The sequence below is a fragment of the Mustela erminea genome, chromosome 6 (genome assembly GCF_009829155.1).
Source record: "Mustela erminea isolate mMusErm1 chromosome 6, mMusErm1.Pri, whole genome shotgun sequence".
NCBI lineage: Eukaryota > Metazoa > Chordata > Mammalia > Carnivora > Mustelidae > Mustela > Mustela erminea.
This window is the reverse complement of record NC_045619.1, coordinates 108,010,787-108,029,186: the sequence shown is the minus strand read 5'-3', so window position 1 is coordinate 108,029,186 and position 18,400 is coordinate 108,010,787. Positions and strand designations below refer to the sequence as shown.

Below are 18,400 nucleotides of genomic sequence, written 5' to 3'. Positions count from 1 at the left end.
CCTTCATGCTGATGTCAGTGAGCAGGCTCTTGAGTCTGAGCTGCCTTCTCCATAGACCCTGGCCTGGAAACTGGGCAGATGCCAAACATATCTCTTTAATAATGGTTCTTAAGGAGCTCAGAGCCTCCATGGTGCCTTAAGAAGAGGAGGGCTAGAATGGGGAGTTTGGGGTGGTGTGGGGTTGGATCAGATACTCATGGCCAGACTCTGGCAATTGAAATGGAGACATTTAGAGCTTGGAGAATTTGCAAAAGGCTCTCACCTTGGGGCGCTATGGAGGGAGCCCATATGTGATCATGATTCACCAGTAAATCTGTCTGTGCTGAGTCAGCCCAAACTCACATTTCAGGGCCTGGGAAGGGAGCCACAGGGGAAGAGCAGTTGGAAAAAGAAAGGGACTTAAAGTTTAAGAGAGAAAACGGCAAGGGCTGGAGGGATTTCAGTGCATTTAAAAACCAACTGTATAAAATATGAGATGTGATTAGTAAATTGGAATCATGTCCAGATTTAGTTTAACTGAAGTCTTTCTTCTTCCCCACAGAATAAGTCAGACTGGGCTGACAATGAGTAGACATACTTGGTATTAAAACTAGCAACATTCAAGAGCCTGGTAAAGCCTCAAAACAGAAGAAAGAACTCAATCTATGACGTGGCCCGAGGGCCCACTGGAATAGATAATGTACCCAAAGATGACAAAAATTTTGGCCATGTGGGTGCCTTTCTGTTCTCAGTGAGACAGGAATCTTGCCTTCCCTACTCCATAATTTACCACTCTTAATGTTCTTAACACCTAGGAATGAACTGATTTACAGTCCAGTGCAGGGTTCCCAGTCTTGTTTTTTTTTTTTTTATGAGACATATAGGATGGATGATATTCATATACATAGTATACTCTCTAAGGCATTTTCAGATTTTGACCAAACACTCAAAGATAAGCACATTAATAACTCATTTTCATCATATACTATATTCACATTTGTCACATACTGAAGACTTCAGGCAGCATGAAGAGTGGTAAGTCCAGCCCATTCTTGCCTGTTCATAAAAATATCTGGGAATGCAAATGACCAAGAGTGAGGGTGTCCCAGGAACAATGTTGGATTTTTTTGTATTTATTTTTTGGAAAAGAAACCGTTCATAAACTTTGGTATTTCAGCTCCTATAATAACAAATTACTTGCTACACACTGCTCGACTGCTCTGGACATACCATTGTGTCTTAATATGATGGTGGAGTTCTCTTGGTCTAGGTCAGTATTCCAAACTCAGATCATAGGTCCTGGGTGAGGCAAGGGAAACTTGGAATTATAGGAAGGGATCCATGAATCCATGGATACACCAACCATTACAGCACTCTAAATAAATAGCTTGTCTCGTGTGTACATTACCACTTTTCAAATGTGCACAGGTGTATAAGAATTAATAAAATTCAAATAATTTAAAAACTTTGCTAAATTCATAGAAGTTTTTTATCATTATATATTTTACCAGTCAAGAACTATCAAAAGTACAATCTTAACATGGTTAAGGGCTACAGTAGAGAGTGTAGATGAAAAAATCAAGGTTTCCAATGATATATAAAAGATCATATTTTAAGACAGGGAAGTGGACAAAGGAACAATAGGAAATTAGGCCAGTGCTTCTCAAAGTGAGGTCACTGGACTGCCAGCATGGAACTCTCTAGAAGTTGCTGGTCAAAATCTCTAGTGGTGGGGATCCTTCATGAGCTCTCTTACCGAGTTCAGCTAAGTTTGAGAATCACAATCACTGGTTCAGAACACATTGTAAAAAATGCTTCTTTAACATACAAATAGTAATAAGATATTACAAAGTATTCTCCAAGAGGTTTTAAAAGAAGAGAGAGAAATATACTTGCCTGATAGCAGGCCCGTGCACAGATGACCCATCTCCAGGGACCATGATGTCCACTCCCAGCCCATATTTTAGGCATTTTCTTGGTCTCTAGAGTATACTAGAGATAAGGTTCAGAGCGGGCATGGGATTCCCCACATAGTTATAGTCTCTGTGTTGTTTTCCAAAAGCCCCTAGAGGGGTTGGATGCTTGCAAATGGGAAGATGATGGCTTTTACCAAAGTAACGTCCAATTAGATAATTAAATTATTATGTTTATAGACTTTGTAGAAATCTGAAAATACCACCAAAGTTTCCCGTGGAGGGACTACAGGAAGCTTTCTGCAAAGACAAGAGTTTAAAAAATGGCTTCTTGGTGATAGTTTTAGCTTAGAAATAGATAAGTTATTGATTAGAAGTAGAATGACTGTCAAATCTCTTCAAGGCATTATGACAATATCTAGGAACAAGAATTCTTTTCTTTTTTTATTTTTAAGATTATTTATTTATTTATATGACAGAGAGAGAGAGAGAGAGAGATATCACAAATAGGCAGAGAGGCAGGCAGAGAGAGGGGGGAGGGAAGCAGGCTCCCCGCTGAGCAAAGAGCCCAATGTGGGGCTCGATCCCAGGACCCTGAGATCATGATCTGAGCCAAAGGCAGAGGCTTAACCCACTGAGCCACCCAGGCGCCCCAAGAATTCTTTTCTATAGGAATCTAGAAAACAGAAGCAAAAATAAACCCCCAAACACACAGACTTCTGAGACTTATTTAGGAGGCACTAAAAACTCCAAGTTAAAAATAGCTTTTATCAGACCCAATGAAGAACGGGTAGAATCAATGAATATCTAATAACAAGAATCAACTTGTAAAAATCCCAAGTCATATCTTCGGGATAAAGACAGCAAGACAGTTTAATGATCAACTCCACAGTTCACAGTCATGTTTAGGAGCACAGAACCTGAGGTCAGACAGACAGACTTACTATTTAATCCTAGCTTCACCCCTGAGCAGTTTGTGTGGCCTGCGTAAGTGATTGAAGTCTCTGAACCACAGTTTTCCTTGTCTGTAAAATGGAATAGTAATAGTGCCCTGCTCTGACTCTTTCTTATAGGTTATTGTGAGAGTGAATCAAGTGAAAGTAGTCAGGCCACACTATCTGCACAGAGTAAGTCCTGATGCATGTTAACAATAATTGTTTCTGTATTTCTACTACTTTTACTACAAACCAAGGATTTTCTATAATACCAAGATGTTCAGGGCATTCAGAGAGAGCTTCTTCTGGGGGTGAGGGGTAGAGAGGTGTTTGCTCAAGAGCATTAAACTTGTAGGTTTAAATTCTGTATGTCTTTGGAGCCCATCCTGTGACATTAAATCTTCTCCAGAGACTCTCTCCTGTTTCTGACTTCCCAGAGCATGTATTCCCCTATTCCAACATTTGCTGGCTCATTTTATTCTGCCTTAGATCTTTGTTCAGTGATTTCATGAGCACAAACTCCATCTCCCCAGCCAGAGGAAACGTCTCCTGGGTTCTGTTCATACCATACTCCTTTCGCCCTATCTCTTGGAGCCTGACATGCAGTATGAACATAGGAGAGAAACAGAAGTATGAGACTGTGTATGTGTTTAGATGGGTCTCAGCGCTCCTCTTCTCCCTCCTCCTAGTAACAACAATGGTAACGATTAGATTAATAATCAACCCTCTGGCTTTTGAGTGTCCCTGTGCCTGGTACTGAACTGAGCTCTTTAAATGCTTTCTCTCATTTGACTCTCGACCCTAGACAGCCCTGCAGGAATGGTCTGTTGAGAGAGCCAAGAGCAGAACAGCAAAGCAAAGGCAGCTTTGCAAGCCTTGACTACTCACTCAGCCAAGTTCAGAACACATCAAGCAGGGTGTGGTTACTTCCAGGTCTTTGAATGAAAGATGCTGAAACCATTCCCTTCCCCCCCCAACACAATCCAACTGATGGTTACAGTGCCCCTATTGTCAGTTGGGATCCCAAAGCAGAGACTCTTCTGGAGAGGATGCTTGTACCTCTGGGGGCCAGAGTTTGAGCCCTCTCTGTACCACATGTTTCTGACACATCCCTTCAAGTTTGACCATATCCCACAGTGAGAAATACATATTATACTGCAACTCAGACATATGTCTTAAAGATTTTTATGAAACAATGCTTATGTTCAAGTGAGGTCTTCTGATATTTTCCTATTCTATTTCATTCTTTCTTTGAAAATGAGATTATGAAGAAATCGGAACCCATAGATATCACCAGTGAAAATGCAAAATGGTGTAGTCTCTTTGGAAAACAATTGGGCAGTTCCTCAAAATCTTAAAGTAGAGTTATTAAGTGATCTAGAAACTCTACTTCTAGATATATATCCAAGAGAAATGAAAATTTACATCCATACAAAAACTTGAACATAACTGTATATAGCAGCATTATTAATAGTAGCAAAAAGGGGGAGATAAACCAAATGTCCATCAACTGATGAATGAATGAACAAACGCGATGTATATCCATACAATGGAACATTATTTAGCCATAAACAAGAATAAAGTACTGACACATGCCACAGCACGAGTGAATCTTGAAACCATTATGTTAAATGAAAGAAGCCCAGTCACAAAACACCACATACTGCATGATTTCATTTATAGGGATTGCCAAAAACAGGTAAATCTACAGAGATAGAAAGTAAATTAGTGGTTGCCACTGGGAGGAAAGAGGGAACAAATGAGGAGTGGGTATGGCTTTCTTTTGGGGGTGAAGAAAATGTTCCAAAACTAAAGTGTGGCAATGGTTGCAAAACTCTGTGAATATATAGAAAAACACTGAATTGTACACTTTAACGGATGAATTATATAGTATGTGAAATATATCTCAATAAAATTGTTTAAAAATGGTGGCTGTGATCCAATCAATTGATTTCACCGCCCCAAACGGGTCTCAACATGGCTGAAAATTACTGTTTTAGAACATGCTGCCCACCTCCCTGTCCCCTGCCTGCGCATGTCCTCTTCATGAGAATCACGGCTTGACCTGGAGAGTTGGGGAGCCTGCAATCTTTGGGTGGGTGGATGGACAGGCAGATGGAGAGGGGGTGAATGTGTGGAAGGAGGGGTGAGAACCATCTGTGGCACACTAGCCATCATCCTTCTCCACATAAGGAATCCTGACTGCATTTTCGGCAGCACATGCACAGCAAAAAGACCACATTTCTCAGTTGGATGGCCAACAGAGCTTTCGGTGAAGTGTCTAGAAGAGTTCTAGAAGGGGCTGACTCTGCCAGGAATGATCCCCACTTTGATCCCTCACCCCTTCTCTTCTCCCTGCCTTGATTCAAACATGATGGCTCAATCTCTGGAAGCCACCTCACGGCCCTGGAGGGCAGTCCTGAGGCTGTCAAAGCAAAGGACACAAGGGGACTGTGTCCCTGAGGCCTTCTTGAAGCCACCTGGACTGCCCACCTCTGCACTTCTTTTATGTAACCGAACAAACCCCAAATATGCTTATGCCACTGAGTTGTCTCTGGTATCAGCAGCCAAAGGAGTTTCTAAACGATATGCCGTCTAAATGAAGAAAAATTCCCCTCCATCATATATGAGCCAAGGACAGACCTTTCAAGAAATAGCAGCTGCTCTCCCTCCCAGGCCTTTCTGCCTCCCTTGCCTTCTGGAAGAACCTCTCCCTGAGTTCCAGGTCTGAAGGGAAATGAGAGACCAAATACCTTGTGATTTTAAATATCCGCAGTAGCCGGACACATCTCAGCACAGAGATGCCCAAGGGAGACATGATCTTGGTCTCTACCAGGATGGTCTCCAGGATGCCCCCACACACAATGAAGCAGTCAAAACGGTTGAAGAGGGACACAAAGTAGGCCTGCAGGCCCAGGCTGTACATCTTCAGCAGCATCTCTGCAGTGAAAAGGGCCAGCAGTGCCTTGTTGGCCGTGTCTGGTGGGTTCAGGCGAGGGGGCAGGATCCCAGCATGGGGGTGAGAGGAGGGAGGTGGGAGAAGGAGAGAGAAAACAGTAATTATCACCACTGGAAAAAAGGCCAGGCTTCCCCTTTCCCAGACAGAACACCTTTCCCCTACGTTGCTGCCAGAACAGAACAACCGGGGCCAAATGGCCAGGAAAGGGGTTATCTAGTTAAAATCACTGTAAACATGATCTACCAAACATCAAAGGCTGTGAACGCTGATTTTCTTCACTCCCCCAGCTGCTTTCTCAGGGATGAGGAGGGAGGTTTTGAGAGGTGAGTCCTCTGCCCAAACCAATCGAGGAGGGGGGCAGGCCACCCGGGTCTACCCCAGGCACTGGGAGACTGTCTACCTTCCAGGATTCTGGAATGAAGCCCTTGTGTCTGCTTGACTCCCTGGGAGTGGAGGCACTGGCTAGGGAAGTCCTCTTCTAGGGCTCCAGGGAAGGGCGATGACTGCTATATGCTCATGAAGAATAGCTCCTCGGGGTCAGGCCACTACTGAACTCCTTCCTGGCTTTTTGCTCACTTCATCCACACCCATTCTAGCAGACTCATCTGGAGGATACAGTAAGGCCTGAGGTATTGAAATTCTCTTCTGAGAAGTTGGCAGCCAAGGGTCTGAGATAGCCAAATAAAGGATAGCATATGTTCTTGTCACCTGGACACAATAGTGACTGTTGGGGCAGGCAGACCATGTGGGCCCAGCCAAGAACCACATCTGTTTATAATGAGGCTCTGCATTTTACTGTGGGGCTTGCAAGCTCTTCAGCTCTTGGTGATCCCAGCACGGCACCTGCCAAGAGCCACGGACACTGGTGGCTTTCCCGTCAACCTTACGCCTGTGACTATTCCCTCCCTGGGATTCAGGGCTGAGTTAGCAAGAGTAAAGAAGGATAGCACCAGGGACTGCCTCTCACCTTGGACCTCCGTGAGCCAGTGGGGCTGGTTGTAGTGTTCCGAGGCAATGGTGAGTGTGTTGAGGAACACAAGGAAGATCACAAGCCAGTAGAAGACATTAGACTTGACTGCAGCACGACACTTTCTTCTACAGAACCGATTCCACCGGCGCCAGTAGCGGCTGGAAAGGGAGTCAGGAGAGAAGGGTGGGGGAGGTGGCTGTGAAATTCATCATTTTTCCAATATGAAAGGCTCCATCCTTTCTCTGGACTGCGGACTTGGCCTCCGCAGAGCAGTGCAATCTGGTGACCAGGAGATAAGCTTCCTGTCAGTTAACTGGGCTCTGCCACTTACTGGTGTGGTCTTGGGTGTGGCCCTGACCCTTCTAAGCTTTGGTTCTCCCATTTGTAAAAAGGGAATAGGGTCAAGCTCACAGGGATATTGTGGGGATTGATAAAATGCCATATAATACATCTGGTATAAATAAGTATTTTTATTTTATGATAATGATATTATTCAAAATTGTATTGCACAAGTAAGAGTATTATTAGTAGTGATGGTAGTAGTAGGACTAGTCCATGCCTGTTATTGTACTAGACACTTCTCATGCCTTCTCTTTGATTCTTTAAATAACCCTGCAGAGCAGGTGTTACCCTGATTTTGAGAAGGAGAAAACTAAGGGCCACAGAGGTTGAGTACCTTGACAGACATCACACAGTGGCAGAGCCAGACTTGGTTTCCCCCCCAGCCCAATCTTTTGCCCAGATGCTGCCTCATCTGTAAAGCGTAATGGGAGAATCTGGATCAGAGGTTCTTTGCTTTTATGGGGTTATGGAAACTTTTGAGTGAATGTTTAGATCCTTTGTTCAGAAGAAACAAACATACCCACACATACACACATTTCTATGTCCGAGCTCATGCAGCACATGGCCACCTGGAAGCTCGGCCATGGTCCATATAATGTTCTTTTGGTCTCTTGTTTAGGGACTTAGGTCAATGATTCTCAATCCTGGCTGTACAAAAAATTACCTGGGGAAGCTTAAAACACATAACCATCAACCCTCACCAGTACCCAGACTCCAACTCCAAACTAACTTAATCTGATTTTCTGGGGGCTGGGTAAATTTTAAAGCTCGCCAGGTAGTTCTAATCTGTAACCATGGTTGAGAACCATTAAGCTAGATGATCTCAAGGAGTCACTCACATTTTAAAATTTTATGGTAGAGGACTTCATAGCTTCCAGTGGAAAACCAAACAACCAACAAAACAATTTCTAGATCAGGGGAAGTATGAGAAATGCTCTTTTGGCCATCTGGGCTAGAAAAGATGAAGGCAGTAGCTTTATTAATGGAAAAGAGGACACTGAGTTGACAGTGTTATTTTGAGACAGAATCAATAGGACTTTGAGCCTGACTGGAAGAGAAAGGTATGGAAGGGACAGCCAAAATTTCTAGCTGGGGTGATTTGGAAGAGTCGTACCTCTAATAATTACAGGTCCAGACAAAGAGAAGGAGTGCTGTAGGCAGGGAGGTTGCTACAAGGAGAATGGTGGGGGTGCTCAGCTCAGGAAATAGGTTTAAGGTGCTTGCATGTCATGTGTGTAGAGAGACCCAGCAGGCAGCTGGAAGGCAACACCCTGGTTCAGGTAAGAAAGAAGGTGGGAAGGGGCAAAGCAGCATCTCAGAATAACAGTCCATGAGTAGCTGTATTCAAGTCTGTATTCTAGGTTTCTGGAAATGCAGACCCCTACTGCAATGGGTTCTTCCACCCACCCCCAAAACAGCCTATCAAGATAGCTTGACTTCATCTGTATTTTCATTCTATATTTTCTACCTAATATCTGTGGAAAATCCTGTTACCAAATCTTTGTTAATATCTATTATGAGATTAGAAACGTGAGAAGAAGATCTAAGAAGAGAACTGTCTCCTTGGAACAGCAAGGAGAACTTAGTTTTTGGCCTGCAGAACAGGGAGGGAAGAAAGAATGAATCAAATAGTATTCTGTTCTGACCCTGCTCATTGTGGGTGCCTGAATGCCATCTCCAGTAAGCGTTATCCCTTTGTCGGGGACACTTATCTGCTACTTGAGGCTAATCCACTACATAGAGAAGAAGTGCATCCAGGTCAGAAAATTAAAGTTTCTAAATGCTAGGGAGGCTTACCTTCTCTGACATACCACCTTGGGTAAGAATGAGGATGGGGGAGGGTGAAGAAAGGGGCAAAGGATGAGATGAGGGGTCCTAGGTGGTCCTTAGCTTCCTCTGAAGTTTGTCAGCTTTTGGTACTGAGGAGTCTTATCTCAATAGGGCAGGACACTGCTTCTTTCCTGTCATTGTGGTTATTAATACTATAGAGAAATTGGGTACAACTATTTTTTTCCTGAAAAATGAATTTGCAGTACAAACTCATATATGACTTTAAATAGCTTACATTGTAGTTTCAAAGGGTGTTTTAAATAGATTTAATCTTTTGTTAGAGAAATCACAGATAATTGTTACTCAGAGTCCAAAGGACTCAAGTTTGTGTTCCCTTACAGTATGTAGAAATGGACTCAGAGTCAGTTTCATACTGAGAACTTGATTAAGCTCCTCTTTTCCCAAGTTTGGGATGTGGGGTGCTCCAAGGTCAGGCCTGTCCCATGGGTCTGGAACTGCCTGACCCCCTTAAGGAGTGGCTGACAGAGGCAGGGCAGTAGCTGTCAAACGTGCTGTTCCCATGCACAGCCATTCAGGGGAGTCACATGGATTTGGGCTGGGGTGGGGGTGGGGGTAATTACTATCCAGAGAAAGTATTTAAAGATAATTATACACCTCCCACTCTTCAAAATATAGCTTTGCTTGACAACTGGTTTCCTGGCAACGCTTCCTACGGTTTAATAAATGTAATGATTTATTAGAATGTGTAAATTTATTTGTGTGTTTACACATGCATGGAGGATATAGAAATTAAATGATAAAATAGGGAGGAGAAATTTGCCTGCTATTCACGTTCCCTTCATACTAACTAGAAAAGTCATTTACTCTAGAAATAGAAGTTCCCATATGTAGACATAGGACAGAAGGGCGGATATGAATGTGCCTAATCTACTTCTTCAAAATTCTGTACCATGCATTGTACCATTCTCTTGGGAAATTTTTGCTCAACTCACCCTGGGATCCACCTTACCTCTTCCTAAGTCTGGGCTTTGTTCTTGCCTTTCCACCTCCGTGGACTGTCACTACAACTGCCAGGACCTCCCCTTTCTATGTCCTGTCCATTCTTTGGGGTTCAGCTCAAGTCCCAGCTTCTCCACGGTGAACTTTTCTAGTCTTCCCAGACTCAGAATTCCTGCCCCACTTACATCTGCATTACTCACTTTAAGTGTACATTAAAGAAATATTTGCTACTATCCTGGAATAGGTAGTAGATATGCATCAGTTAACATGATAGGTAGTCTTTTTCTGCATAAATCTTAAGTGAGCAATAAAGATCCTTAAGCAAGCAATCAAAGAGTGTGCTTAACACCATGGCTGGCTTCACAGAGGTGCCACAGGAGTGCACCAAAGGACCTCCCAGCCAGTGGTGGAGGAGCCAGCAAAGGTTACACAGAGGAAATGGCTTCCCATTTCCCCATGTTGTCAGTTTTCTTTAACTATATGGTTCTTGCCTCTCCAGAGAGATTCATAAGACCCTCGAGGAAAAGGTACTGTGTCTTGTACTTTGCTGTACAACCCTAGTAATTAGTGCAGTCCATCTTACATGGTAGGGACATTTGACTGACAGCTTGACAGAACAGCAGAGACAATTCTATGCAGATTTACTAACTTCTTGCTGAAGACAAGGCTTGAGAGCTCTGGAGCTCTTGTGACCCAGCAATGAAGGTGGGGTGAGGGAGGGGCAGCGTTACTAAAAGAGTTTGCTTGGCACATAATTTTGGATAGACATCTACCTCAAAATAGTGGACAGTTTAGGCTCTTTCTAGTGGCTACAGTAAGTACCTATCTTTAACTGAGAACAAGCCACACAGAAAATGATTAAATTTAATTACTATACATAAGTAATACTATACATAAGTAACTTAGAATGGACCATTAGACAGTAGACAAATTTGGATATGTGCCTTGGTCCAGCTGATCATGTCAATGAAGATGGGGCAAGACTGTCCTCCCAAATTTTAGAACCCTACAGGATTCACTTCAGAACTCGATAAAGTCATGATCTGGAGACTCCAACAGGTTATCTGATTAATCCCTGCAAATTGCACAAGACTTTCTAAATCATTTGTTCCTTAACTGTTTGAATCCTATTCTGAACAGTGGGACCCAAGTGTTTTAAAATTCCTCATTGTGACTAATTCCTCCAAGTGGAAACTTGGCTTACCAAAGGACTACCCTTATATTCCCCTAATAGTATAAGACAATTAATTGGCCGAATTTCCCCTATCATCTCTCTTCTAGCATTTCTTTTAAGTAAACCATGACTTGGCATCATTCAGTATTACAAACAGAATAGGCTGTTTGGAAACTGTCTTTGTTAAACTGAGAAAATGATCAGGGTATTTTAATTTTTTTAAAAAACTCAAATTTTAGTATCTTTTTTAGAGTGCAGCAGGCTCTTCACTGCCTACAAGTTTATTTCTGAGTTGCAAAAATTCTCTCTCCATTTTCCCTCTATACTACATTTTTTCATTAAAAAAAATTTATTTCTTTTTAAAATTTCTTTTCAGTGTACCAGAATACATTTTTCAATCATGGCTGCCACACCCAGGATGTAGGAAGTACGAGGAGACATTCCTCTTGCATCTGTAACGGCAAACTTCTCAGCAGACAGAAATGGCTCTGGGTCTACTTTGATAATTTTTATGGAATTTTCAATCCATTGCCAGCTTTTGATATTCCTTAAACACACGCCATCAGTGGGCTGTAGCATCTAGAGTGCCACCGTTTGCTACCTGCTTAGACCTTTTAGAGCCATATCGTCTGAGGCAGTAGAAACTAGCCCCATGTGGCTCTTCAGCACTTGAAATTGGCCAGTCCAAGCCTAGACATGTCATAAGGTAAAATACACCGGATTTCAAAGACTTAGTAAAAAAAAAAAAGAATGTAAAATATTTCATTAATAATTTTTATATTAATTACATATTGTAATGATAATGTTTTAGATACATCAGGTTAAATGAATTACATTAAGATTAATTTCACGTGTTTCTTTTTACTTTTTAACATGGCTACTAGAAAAATTTAAAAAGTCCTACTGTGGCTCACACTGTATTTCTATTCAACAACACTGCTGTAGAACTATGGGCCCATGCTTAAGATATAATAACTGAGCAGAAACAGGGTTCAGTATTCCCGGGCAGAACCTTTCACTAGGCTAGCATGGTGGTTAGCAATACAGGACATGGCTATAGGTTCTGACTTGGCCAGATGTGAGCACGAGACCCTTGGTCTCTCTCAGCCTCAGTATCTTCATCTAAAAATGGGTTGAATGATAGTGCTAAACTACTGATAGTATGCTTTTTGGGAATACAGGTTTCTCTCTTGTTTCTGTTGTATCTCAAATAGTAGCAGCACAGGAAAAAACCTTTCTCAGAGATTCAGTGGTTGAAATACATGAGGTTAAGTAGATGGTTGAGCTGAGTCTCAAAGCTTAGCAAAGAGTCCCAAGGTTTTGGGGGGGTGGGGGGGGCGCTGTTCCTCTCCTTTGTTAAAAGGATGGGTTGTACCATGGGTCACTGGGTAGAAAAATGTTCCCAGAATCTTCTGGGAAATCTCTTACTAGATAGAGTACATACAAAAGTGTCGTTTCTCTTCCAATCCTTCAGAACATGTTCCTTCATTTGTTCACTCATTCATTTGTTCATTTATGATTCATTCATTTGCATGTAATGAGAATGATATTTTGGAAATATTTGCAAATGGATTTTTAGATCCCTTTACTTTTATTGTGTGGGGGATTTAAAATTGTCAGGAACACAAAGTGCTTTCTCAGCTTTGACTATCAAATTAGACATTTTGTCTGAGACTGTGTAAGCCTATTGTCTTACTGAAGCAAGACCATGCATTCATTCATTCAGCAAATATTAATTCACTCCCTATTATGTATTAACCACTTCTCTAGACATGGAGCTAAAGCAGTAAAATCCAAGCATTACCAAGAAAGAAAAGATTTTTTTATATTTCTAGAAATTTCTATCATGTAATAAGAGCTAGGTCTGGTAGACTTGACCCTAGATTGTGTGTGTGTGTTTATTTTTTAATTTATTTTTAAATTTCTTTTCAGTGTTCCAGCATTCATTGTTTATGCACCACTCTCAGTGCTCCATGCAATACGTCCAAGATTTTTTAATGTAAAGGAGGTCTTAGCTTGAGAGAAAGGGGAGAAAGGCCTACATTTTCCAATTTCAGTGAATTATGGGAGAAAGAAGTTATCAGAAATAGAGGTGAAAGTCAGACACCAGAGTCCTCACTAAATTCTCAGCCCTGGGTGCCAAGTCTCAAGAGGTTGCAGAGGGTTGTTCTAGAAACACCCAAATAGTCATGGGGAGTCCCAGGGGTGCTGAGGCTAGTGGGTAGCCTCCACTGGGTGTAGTATGGGGGAAGATGTCTGCAGGCCCCTGGGAAAATGCCAGCTTTTTCCTCAGAGCTTTATTCAGGCTGGTGCAGCAGCAGGAGGCAAATAGGTAGGTGAGCCTGCTATAGTGCTCTGGGTTCCCCATAGCTTGTTCATGGAGTGTGAAGGACCAGGAAGTGTCCATGCATTCAGATGAGGTATGGAGGTGCTGAAGTCAGGGACTGACAGAGCTTGGGGGTCGGACAGCAGAGGTTGAGATTTCAAGATCATATGTAAATATGGGGGCATGGACTCCAGCAGTGGATGTCCAAAGTAGGTGGGCTGCTGCATCCCGTTAAGTATCTGAAATTTCAGAGAGAAGCCCAGGCTAGCCATCAAACAGTATAGATAGGCAAAGGACTCAGAAGGATTCCAGAAGCAGCCCTTAACAAGCCCCATTTACTTCCCAGGATCTTAAAGTTCCCTGCCCTCATGCATCCAGACTCCATTCTGAAGAAAAGCTGGGGAAGTAGAAATATGAGAGACTGAACATTTTACCTTCAGGGACTATTTAAAGCATAGCACTGGGTTCCATTTACCCAGCTGGACTAAAATTTAGTGTTATTTATGCTCCTGCTACACAGTGGGTGAGGCTGGGGAAGCAAGATTAGATCAATTACAAAACATAAACACCAATATTTTTGGCATGTACAAGCTTTGTGGAGGAAAATTCACATCTCCACTCCACAAATCCATTCATTCATCCATTCAACATATATGTATGGACAGCCTACTCCTGGGCAGGCAGTTAGCTAGGCTTTCTAGAAAGAATATGTGTGAGGCATGCAGAGCCTACTGAAGGCCTGTGAGCCCATAATTGTAGTGTTGTATGCTAAGTGCTGTGACAGAGGTATGAGCAAAGCACTATGGGAGTGGAGGAAGTTGAGTAACTTCCCTGGAAGGGTTTGCATAAGATGTAGATGCAGTAACATCTGAGGTTCGTAACAAAAACCTGGATTCCCCAGATGAAGACATGTGGACACGATGTCTTCAGGGTGAAGAAAGGGTATACGGAAAGGCCTTGATGTCTGAGAGGACAAGGAACATTCTGGGGGCTGCAAGAAGTTCCATGTGGTTGGAACAAGGAGTGCAGGCAGAGGAGTGCAAGAGGAAAGGCTGGAAAGGTAGACACAGGGCTGAAGATGGGTCCTGTGAAAGGTTCTGAAACAGCAATGTGATCCTATTCTTTCCATAATCCTTAACATTGATTTCTTACTGTATTCCATAAACATGAAGTAGGCAAGAATAGTAGCAAGTGTCCACATTATATTTATTTTAACTGGACTTCATCTTATAAGGAATGGAGACACATTAGGTCTTACAACCTCCTAGGGATGGTCCTTGCCAAAAAGACTGGCCAAGAAAATTCAACAAATATCAACCCCTGAATTATATGCGGAATCTGATTTATAATCTTTTCTTGGTAGCCGTCCAAAAGACAGCCATTTACTCCTTAGAATAACACCCTCACTGTAACCACCTCCCCCCTTGCTGTTCCTTGGGCTACCCAAAAGTGTAGCCAAGGACAGAGCTGGTGTGTGGTGGGAAAGAAGAGCATGCATTTCACTCACCTGAACTTTGATTTGGAAATCCGGTGGCTGAAAGGGAAAAAGGAGATGTTACCAAGGGACATACATTTATATTCTTCCACTTAAAAGATGTTCAGCAGTTCCAGAGAAGTTTGATGGCCCTGGGTGACTAGAAAGGGTGCCGGATGGATGTGTGGAGTGACGTGGAATGACTTTGGAGAGAGAGAACCCTTCTTGTCAGTATCTCTTGGCATGTTTATGTGTATGAACGTGGACACTGAGGGCTGGCCCAGCTGATGTGTCTACAGATCTAGTATTTTCTAAGCAGAACCAATGGTCCCTGGAGAGGGTGGACACCACATGGCACATAGCATCTGCCCAGCAGGTCCTGTGAAGTCAGGTTAGACTGTGTGTTGGGAATGAGCCATGCAGGAGAGGAGGGCCTCTCTGCATATGTGAAGGTCTCACCAGCCGGAAGCCACAGGCAGGAATATGCCATCAGACCCCACTGCTGTCCCAGCAGGAGTCCAGCCAATGCTGGGGTAGGAGGGGAAGATAAGCAAAAGAAGCCTGCCAGGAACTGAGAGGCCCCCAGTCTTGGCCCGAGGGCTGCAACTGGGCCTAAAGGAACAGAAACCCAGGATACTGACAGTCACGTGCAGCCTTGCAGATGTGGGGAACTTTCAGGCAAAAGCACAGGACAGGTGTGACTCAAGGGGTCACGGTGAGGGAGGCCCCCTGAAAGGTGGACCCTGCAGGGAGACCCTGAGGGTACTGAGTTCATGTTGGAGAGTCCAGGGGAGACTAGGAGAAGGAAGGATGGGAGAAGGAAGGGAGGGGGAGAGAAAGAGAGGAGAGGGAAGGAGGAGGAAGCGAGAGAAAGGGAGAGAGAGAGGGAGGGAGGAAGGAAGGAGGTGGGGCAACAAAAGCCCCTGAGACAAAGCAATTGAAGGCAATGTGTCAGGAAAGGCTTTGGTGTTCAGGGAGCGATCCAGGGGGACTGCAGGTGGAGCAGCCATGCTCAGATGGACACGCAAACGGATGGCTGCAGAATGCAAGTTATGGACGAAGAAAGTGATGGAGGCCCCGGTAGCAAGATGAAGACAGATGCAGACAGAAAACAGGATCAGGGAGTTTGGGAGGCGGCCACTGCAAACCTGTGTTTTCCCAGCTCAGCACAAAGCAAGCTCTGTCACATCGCAAGAAAACAACCCCTCTCGTTATTTTTTATTAAAAAAAAAAATTAAACCAGAAGATGTGACAGGTGGCAAAGCCATCGTGCATGAGATAATTATATCTCTGGGGCACTGAGAATCCTAGCCAAGTGCCTTTACTGCTCTGAACCGTTAGCTAATAACCTTTTCCCACCCCCAAGACTGCCTGCTAGGGCTGGAGTATTTAATCACATGTTAACAAAGCGTGTGGGAGGGGGACCAGGAGCCAAGGGCAGCATTTTTATTTAGAGCCACAGTTTAATGGGGGAAACAAATGTTTTCCAGCTGCTAATTGGGTGATGGAGAATCAGGGTCCTCTCTCCCCCAGCAGGCCCAGGCTGAGTTTGGGGACCTTCAGGGTCTTTACTAGACTTATTTTGGGCAGTTGATCTCTTTGCTATTAGGCACAAGCCAAAGTGTATGACTGTGGCCTTTAGTCTCATGACTCTGTCTACAGAGTCCAGACTGACCCCTCTCAGAAATGTCTCAATGATCCTCTGGGGGGTGTCCTTCAGTGCAGACCATGTGCTCTTTCCTTTAAGGCTCTCTTAGTCCAAGGGAGTCATAAGCAAAAGTGGGTTCTTAAAACCCAAAATCCTATCTCCCAGGAAAATAACTCTAGGACATGAGCACAGAGGGGGATCAGAGCTGAGGTGACTTTTTGAAATGACATCCTAGTCCTCGTTCCAGCATGTTCATGAGCTATGGGCCCTTCCTTGGCATTCTGGCACATTTTGAAGAGGAGGAAATGGAGCAGAACTTTCTTTCCCACTTAGTTATAACCCTTGACACCATACTTGAAGACTGATTTTTTATTGTTGTTGCTAATCTCAGGGGATTGGAGCATAATTTTAGGCTCACTGGGTCAGAAACGTTCATCCCCTTTCAAATACCACATTGCTTAAACACCCCTCTTAAGAAAGAGGAGGGTATTGTTCCAGTGGCAAGTGTCTAGAGACAAAGGAAAATCCCAACTCTTGGAGAGTTGAGGTTAGAACTCTGTAAAGCCCACGTGTCTTGATTCCTTCATATTTCCTTACATAGGTGGGAGTCAACAGTAGGATCCCACTTCATGAATACAGAAGGACCCCATTGCTCAGCAGCCTCACCTCTTGGGGAGTTACCATTGGCTCAAGGTTTGGAAAGCTGGTCCGTCTCACTGTGTAAGGAAGCTGGGGAATCTATGGCAGCCTGGTGTTATGGCCCCCACACCACACCCTGGGTTGGCTGGTGTGTGGCAAATGCTTCCTCCTACTGGTTTTTAAACCATTTCAGATTCCTCAGCAAAAAGAGGCTCTAGCTTTTCCAAATCCCAATGGAGGATGCACAACTTGCTCAGAAGTCTTCTCGGCTTTTTCTATCATTATTGTCCTAGTGAGGTACAATTCCTACCTCGTGTTTTTAAATGGCTTCTCAAAGAAGAGCTAGGAGGTGGACAGTAACTCACACTCAAGACCATCAGAGCAATTCCACTGGGTTGGACATGAAATTGCTCCAACCTAAGATACTTTTTCTGCCCAAGCCTCTAAGACAAACCTTCCAGGGAACCATGATTTTCTTTGTTGATACTAAGGTTCAAAATTAGAGACAAGCCCCAAACCCCTTTCCTTTTGCTTAACTACTTACTTCTTGAAGGCCTATTTATATTTCAGCCTTTCTCCCCTTCTTAGAGTAATGAGCACCATATGTTTACTACCTGTGGTATAAAATAGTATCTCCCTGAACTGTTCCAATTTGCCTTTAATGTAAGTCAGATGGCCCCAGGCTGACACACATCTGACTTAACCTCCTTGATGCCATAACCTCAACACCATCCACAGCTGTTATTCCTAGAGGGGTAATGGACCTCTTCATCACAGAGCACTGCTTCAACAACCGGGTGCCGAACTCAGTTGCTCCACATTCTGACCAGATTCTCCTTCTCTATTCATCCTCCTGCTCTTGCTTTGAACCAATCTTTTCCCTCACTGGGTCTTCCCCCATCATTCACCCCCTTCCAGGGCTCCTGGGCTAATGCCAGTCTTAACTTCCAGTTCCTGGCTTGGTACTAGCATCAGATCGACGTTGCCCTCAACACATGGCCTGGGACTTGTACTTTGTCTGCCTTGCTACACTGCTATTCTGGTTCACACTTCTGTTTTTAGTGCTTCTGGACTATGCAGGCTGCCAAAAAAAAAAAAAAAAATCTGTCGAATCATTTCAAGAGGTTGCCTTCACATTTACGATGTCGGGCTCCACTGTGGCTTCAGCACTGCTCAGCGATCTTTTAGTGACCTCTTGGTGACTCACTAGCTTGAATCTTCTGTACTGTTCGTCAGGTTCCTAGGACACCT

General features: G+C 43.6%; 1 protein-coding gene across 39 annotated transcripts in view; it reads right to left on the bottom strand.

Moving 5' to 3' along the window:
* The window catches only part of CACNA1C (calcium voltage-gated channel subunit alpha1 C), a 732,665-nt gene that overhangs the window by 123,650 nt on the left and 590,615 nt on the right, over nucleotides 1-18,400 (bottom strand). For all 39 annotated transcript variants that reach the window (XM_032349974.1, XM_032350007.1, XM_032349985.1 and 36 more), the window contains 3 exons: nucleotides 14,896-14,922; nucleotides 6,754-6,914; nucleotides 5,581-5,806 (listed from right to left, as the gene is read on the bottom strand). In XM_032349974.1, the coding sequence (XP_032205865.1) occupies nucleotides 5,581-5,806; nucleotides 6,754-6,914; nucleotides 14,896-14,922 (414 nt within the window). The remainder of the gene's footprint in view (nucleotides 1-5,580; nucleotides 5,807-6,753; nucleotides 6,915-14,895; nucleotides 14,923-18,400) is intronic.